The sequence below is a fragment of the Nanorana parkeri genome, unplaced genomic scaffold (assembly GCF_000935625.1).
Source record: "Nanorana parkeri isolate BGI_ZX_2015 unplaced genomic scaffold, ASM93562v1 scaffold749, whole genome shotgun sequence".
NCBI lineage: Eukaryota > Metazoa > Chordata > Amphibia > Anura > Dicroglossidae > Nanorana > Nanorana parkeri.
In genome coordinates, this window is record NW_017307017.1 from 759,335 (window position 1) to 766,671 (window position 7,337).

Consider the following 7,337-nt stretch of genomic DNA (forward strand, 5'->3'; position numbering starts at 1 on the left):
GGCTGTGAAAATCTTGCAATGCTTCATGGGATTTGTAGTTCCACAACAGCTAGAGGGCCAGAGTTTGCCCAGCCCTGTTCTCTATGGACTTGCTGAGGATTGCTAGGGTGACATGACAGTTGTTGAGCAGCGCTTGTTAACCAAGGTAGGAGAAGAAAAAAAATATACTAAAGTGTATACTATGATTGCATGTAATAACTTGACACAGAACATGTGACGGGGATGTGTGTCTAGCTGAGTGACAGCGGAGCACTGTACACAGCGCGCCTACACAGTGCTCTACCCTCCTGTCAGACTCCTGTGTGTGACTGTCATCTCCAACCTTCCCGCCTTCCCCTCCTTGTCACGTGACCCGATCACTCTCTCTGTGCGGGGATTTAAATGGCACGGTGCTGGATCGCTGCTTGTGTATGATCGCTGAATCCGACAGCGGTCTATAGAATGAGGCTAACACAGGGCCCTTTAAATGTAAGCAGCCATGTACCGTTATAATACTGCCACCTCTCTGCAGTACTGGCACTTTTTCATTAACTGTTCCTGTGCTGTGTAGTAGTGAGTACCTCCTCCCTTCTGATCGTGGCTGGAACGCTTCCTCGTGTCTGGTCTAACCTCTGATAATTCTTGCACTTTGCAGCACTTATCTGCAGAGGAGAGCTCGTGATATCTCTGATGTTTGTGCAGGCATGGTAAGAGAACTCTAACAGAAGGAAGAAGAGCTCTTAACATGTACCCCTGGATACTTCTCATAGCAGGCTTCCTGCTCAGCTCTGCTGATGCATCTACTGGAACCCCAAACATCATCCTGATATTTGCTGATGATATGGGCTATGGAGACCTGGGTGTCTATGGGCACCCCACTTCCCACACCCCCAATCTGGACTCTATGGCTGCCAGAGGACTACGCTTTACAAACTTCTACGCCACAGGGGCAGTGTGCTCACCTTCCAGGTAATCTATATCATATGTGTATGTTATAACCGCTGCACCGGGCATTCATTCACACTTAGCCTCATCAGAACTTTGTAGCATGCTTAAACCCTGGCTCTCCAGCTGTTGGGGAAATACAAGTCCCATGAGTCATTGCAACACTGACAGTTACAGACATGACTCCCAGAGGAGTTTTGTAGTAGTTAAAGCACAGCTGGAAGGCTGGAGCTGCCCATCCCTGCTCTAGAACGTTGTTGTTGCAGAATTCACATATGCATAAATCATTGGGGGGAATCTGGAGCAGATAGAATTTAGGGCAGTTGCCCATGGCATCTAAATCGGCTCCTAGCTTTTGTTTTTCAAAGCTTAACTGAAGAGAGAAGCTGATTGGTTACTATAGGCAACTGCTCCAGTTTTGATCAATTCCCCCCACTGTCTTTCTGTCTCTCGGCGTTGCTTGAAAGTCAGCACCTCTGTAGTTTTGTGGCTCTATAGATATATATATATATATATATCTCTATGATTTATAAGTGACATATTCATGGAAATATGCACTCATTTGTGTAATAAAAAATGTATTTTAATATGACGATTGTTACATCATTTTTAGATACTTTCTGATGAAGCAGACTAAAGCTGACCATACAATGCATGAGTGACAGCTGGCCCTGCCTATCTAGAGGCAGAGCCACCTGTACCCGCCCCCTTCCCCGTCTGTTCCGCCAGTCAGCGCTGGGAGGGGGGAATCCAGTCCCTCCCGTCACGGCTCTTTGCCGTGACAGGATTGAGAAGTGAGCGAACGCCGGTATGTGTTCGCTCACTTCCCGATCTACTGAGCCGACCTGTGACAGTTTTATTGTCATAGGTCGGCTAGAACTATGAGGTGAGTGAAAAGCACTCACCTCATAGTTCTTTTTAATTATGTAAAATGATGCTGCTGGGTGCCTATGGCAAATAGTATGTAAAAACTCTTCTTTGCACCATGAGATGGTCTATGCCGCTTTGCAAGATTCCAAAAGACTGAGAACATATTGGACTTGGCAGGGAGGTGTCCTTAACCTCATTATTCTAGCACCGAAATGTTTTAGCTTTCACCTACCTACATTTAAAATGTACAAATGGTGGGGGGTATAATTTATAGCCAGATAGTGTTGTCTTGCTCTTCACATTTGCCTTAGATCAGGGCTAGACAAATCCCAGGAGCCTGGTAGCCAATGCTTCCTAAAAATGACAACTGGCATCTAACTTTTAGGCCTCATTCACACTGCCGCGCATATATGCGCGTACACACGTATAGTACAATATGCAGCATATGCAAATAAATGGCTCCATACACATAGCTGCTTATAGAGCCGTATATTTGCGTAGCGTAAAAATGCGCAAAAACAGAATGGAACCGAGATGCATCCGGGCTGCGTATTCCTGAGTATTTACACGCATATATACGCACGTTCGCGCATACAGTTCATTAACATTTCTATTACAAAAGATACATTGTGGGATTGCAAATAGTGCACGCATATACGCGTATATACGCAATATACAATTTTGCTCATGCGTTGTGTGTGAATGAGGCCTTAAGGTTCACTTTAGTTGTTGCCAGTGGAGCTGGCTCCTAAAAAATAAAAATCTTGCTGACTCCGGGATTGGATATCTTGGCTTCTGAATTCCAGATGAATGTGTCCACCCTTGCTTTAGATAGTAGGCTGAATCTAGCTGCCCTAGTTTTCAGTTTAAACATGTCTTTTCTGGTGTATATTCAAAAAGCTATATTTTACACTTGTTCCTTGAGATATCTGATAAAAGAACAGCGTAACAAATCAATGCTGTATATTCTCTTTTCAGGTCAGCTTAGAGGAGGAAAGGTTGCAGGCTTTTCTTCCAGACACTTCAGTATGAGTTCTCAATTTGCTACGTTTCCATCCTCTTCATTCTTCTCTGTTAATGTTCTTCTCCCTGTCATTCAGGGCCAGTCTCCTAACAGGTCGCTTCCAAACTCGCTCTGGAGTGTACCCTGGTGTGTTCTACCCCAGCTCAGTTGGAGGTTTGCCTCTAAGTGAGGTTACCATTGCTGAGGTACTGCAGTCACGTGGTTATGTCACAGCCATGGCAGGCAAATGGCACTTGGGCCTCGGGCTGAATGGGACGTTCCTGCCCACTCGACAAGGGTTTCAGCACTTCTTGGGAGTTCCCTATTCCCATGATCAGGTATACAGCCTTTGGAAAGGTGATATACATGTTATTTGTAACCCACTTAGTCAGTGATGTTCACACGGGACTTAGTAATCGGCTAACTAGGGTTGTAAAGGTTTGCTAATCACTAACTGCTTACGTTCATTAATGGTGAGCATTTCTGTTAAAAAGCAAGACTTGATAGGGGGAACCTGCTATGCTATGACAATTTTACAAAGTGCTAATGGTCTGCTTAAATGCGGTTTCAAACTCTTATTATTTAATACTGAATATGACTGGGAGTGCTTGTGGCGCTGTGCAGTTTGGTTCTTTACAATTTGACTAGCAATTTGATAGTCAAATTGCTAGCATTTGATTAGCAATCTGTCAAATGCTAGTTGACAGATCGTTATTGTAACCTACTAGCTTTCATTTTTGAGGTGCTAAGCTCAAACAAATATGCAGATCAGATAAGTTGGATAAAAGTCAGAACTCTGTTGGCTTGGTCAAGTACTGTGGCTAGCATTTCCAGAAGAGGGATCTCCAAAGACATCCTCCATATTTCTCTCATCACAGGCTTGTAAGCTATTTCAGTGAAGGTTCTGCATTCTGGAGTACCTTGGCCTGTCCCCTTGCCTGGCTTGGACCAGCGGTCACTAAATGACCGACATGGACAATGTCTGGACATGGACCAAGTGGCAGGTTCTGTCCATACTGTGATCGCCAACCCGCGCTGGGTCATGGCTGGCTGGCAGTGGATACACCGGCCTCCAAGACCAGGGAGCATCCGTTCCCCGATCTGCTCTGTGGTCACTGACGCATGAAGCACTGCTCCCATCGCTTCATGCATCAGCCGTCAAGAACCGGCCGAAGTGCCGGGTATACAGTTCATCAAGCACATTCTTTTGCTTGATGATCTGTATTGGAATGGCAGGAGAGACATCAGTTGTCTAATATACCCCCGATGTCTCCATAAAGAGAACCTGTCACCACCAAATGCTGTCACACAGGGGCTTGTTAGCCTCTTTGTGATAGCAAAAGTTAAGATTAAAAAAAGGTGATAAAAAAATGTAAAAAGGTGATACATTGAATATTAATTAAAAAAAAATTAAAGGTGGTAAAAAGTAATAAAATAATTAAAAACCAAGCCTGCTGCCCCTGCCATCTGATTGTAATGAACACATGTGTGTAAGGCATGCATGTGTATGTAAATGGGTGATGCACCGGGAACACACACCAGTAGCTGTCCAGTGCAGCTGCTGGTGTGAATGCAGCCTAAATGGCAGACCGTGGTACGGACACGGACTGAGTGACAGTTCCGCCTGGACCGCGATTAGGAACTCTGCTCGATGAAAGTTGTATTTACCGGACATCCTTGTATTTTAATTCACTACCCCCGGCTTAGACCCTTACCAGGAGTTTCATGATGTTTGATATCACATAAAATAGAGTATGCAGCAGAAGGATTATTGTTTTTCAAGTGGTAGCAGTAGGATTGAAACCCCATAGTCAACTTAGGTGGAGTCATACCCTCCAGTTGGCAAAGCTTCCCTTGGTGTTTACAGAGACCTAATAAACCATGACTCGGCCTCTAAATTATCTTTTAGATGATGTAAAACATTGATATATAAAAGTAATTTGCTGCAGAGGTTTACTATCGGTCTTATTCTTTATATGTGACCATAATTAGGTTTCTGTTTTTGCAGGGCCCCTGTCAGAACTTAATATGCTTTCCTCCAGACATCCGTTGCTATGGAACATGTGACTTTGGTGAAACTCTTTTGCCCGTGTTTATTGATGAGGAGATCCTGCAGCAACCAGTAAACTTTACTGAACTTGTCCCTCTGTATGAGGAGTTCAGTAAATCATTTATGCAGAAAGCAGTTGAAGAGAATAAACCCTTCTTTCTCTACTATGCCGCACATGTGAGTCACCATTTCAATTGGCTATCCATTATTTCTAGAGTACCATAAGCAAGAGACATTTAATGCTGTTTTCACACTGGGGAGAGTCCTGAATTAACACAAGATCAATAGACGGTGTCCTTTCCTGGCACAGAAAGGGATCCAGAAAGTATGTTTGTGTCCACTGTAAGCAAGTTGGAGCAGTGGCTTTTGTAAATGTTAATTTAATTTGTTCATGTAATTTTCAGGCAGTTCTCTTTAGTATATACCTGGGGATGGACATGCACATTTGGCCTCAGGGAAATAAAGGGATGATTTACATGTCTTACCTTGTTATTTCAATAGAGATCCTATCACAAACTTGAAAAAATTGCAGATAAAAGCACAAAAAAGTGTACTTGCAGTGTTCTTCCTTTCCATCAGTAACTTTTTATTCACCTGTGAATGTGCCTTTTTATTTAAACAGTTGGTCAGGTGACAGGGTCACTTAAATGAGGGCTAACTAACTCTATTGTTTTCTGAATCTGCGTAGGTCATTCATGACATTTTAGGACCGCAGTACTATACCACATCTCTTTAACCTACTGATGCCTTAATCTGTATATTACGGTTTTTAGGAGGGTGGGTGGCTACTTTTGTGATAGACTGCAATATCACGTTTAATTTACTAATTTGTATTGAGATTGCAGTCCATCACAGGAATGAGCTTGGAGCGGTGGCTACTTTACAACACGTACAAGGGCCATGGGGAACAAAAGTAGCCACCCCGCAGAAGGAAGGACAGTGTCAGCACCAATTCAGAGATGATTTGATGATCTACAGCCGAGTGATACACAAATAAGATACATTTATGGTAATGGTTAAAGGAGAACTATGAAGTGAGTGCTTTTCACTCATCCTCATAGTTCTGGCCAACCTGTGACAATGAGACTGTCACAGGTCGGCTCAGTAGATCAGGAAGTGAGCGAACACAAAACCGGTGTTCGCTCACTTCTCAATCCTGTCACGGCAGAGAGCCATGACGGGAGGGACTGGATTCCCCTCTCTCCGCTCCGATCCTCCAGCGCTGACTGGTGGAACGGACGGGGGCGGGTACAGCTGGCTCTGCCTCTAGATAGGCTAGTTTGTGTCCTCCCGTTACCCTTAGGAGAACTATGGGGAAAAGCCCTAACCACATAGTTCTCCTTTAGGGTACTTGAATGCATTTTTAAGATGTAACTCCTGAGTTTAGTGTCACTTTAAAGTGTATTTTGAGATTTACAGTCAAATTTGAGAACACACCACTTTTTGTTTGTGTTCCTATTTGTACAGCAAACCTAAAAATATTTTTTTAAAGAATACTTCTCACCTTTTTAGATGTTTCCATGTAGCAAGCATCTCTCTCCATTTCTAAGTTACAAGAAACTCTGGCTTTCCCCATAGAAAGACTAGGGACAGACTAAGCTTCCACTCATTAACATACAATGCTTCTAGATCTTTAACCTTTTTGTTAGGACAGACATTGATCAGACATTTGTTAGGACAGACATTGATCAAATCTAGTTTACAACTGATAATGAGATCTGCCAGCACAGTACAGACAGGGTTAATTATGTTAATAATAACCTACCTAACCCCCCTTGCATTCCAGAGGAAAATTCTTCTTTCAGAATTGGTCATGTTACGCGCAAGCGGCTATTTCGTTTTTTTAAGTTGTATCATGTGAATGAGAAACATGTAACAAATATAAAATGGGTGTTATCCCAGTTTGGCTGGAAACGTGGCAGGTTTCCGACTAATGATTAACACGTTTCCTGATCATGTGATCACCGTGACAGTCAATTATAACAATCACAGAAGTTTGTTTACAAACAAATTTCTCCCAGCAGCAGGTAGCATTGTGCCTTTTTTTCGGCGCATTCACTGTGTGCAGAAAAGCCATAAGGTGTTTAAAAAGCATTAGTGTTTGTAAAATTAATACATGGTATGTGTAAAACCAGAAATTTATTTTTTAACATTGTTATCCATTTGTCACCTTGAGTGAAATGCGTTAGCGGAGCTTGTCTTGATGTTTCCTGGATGTGCCAATTTTATATTGAATACAAAGAAGCCACATATACATTCAGCCTGCCTCTGTTCTTTACTACTTGTTAAATTTCTCCCAGAAGCGAGCTTCGCTTGCACCCGCTAGGCTGAGTAACTTGGACTGACCTGCAGCAGCACTAGGGCTAAATCAACTAATTTAAGTTATCGATTATAATGAATAAAGAGAATAGTTGTCTCGTTATCAATTAATTGATCTGGAACAGATGCAGGGGTGTACGGGGGGGGGGGGCATGGGTCACCCCCCCCTTT

At 43.1% G+C, this 7,337-nt stretch overlaps 1 protein-coding gene across 1 annotated transcript in view; it reads left to right on the forward strand.

Annotated features, from left to right (window-relative positions):
- Window positions 1-675: 675 nt before the first annotated feature.
- ARSA (arylsulfatase A) overlaps window positions 676-7,337 on the forward strand; it is a 22,393-nt gene continuing 15,731 nt past the window's right edge. Inside the window, exons 1-3 of the mRNA XM_018564415.1 lie at window positions 676-948; window positions 2,895-3,135; window positions 4,806-5,024. Of these exons, the coding sequence (XP_018419917.1) occupies window positions 725-948; window positions 2,895-3,135; window positions 4,806-5,024 (684 nt within the window). The 5' untranslated portion in view covers window positions 676-724. The remainder of the gene's footprint in view (window positions 949-2,894; window positions 3,136-4,805; window positions 5,025-7,337) is intronic.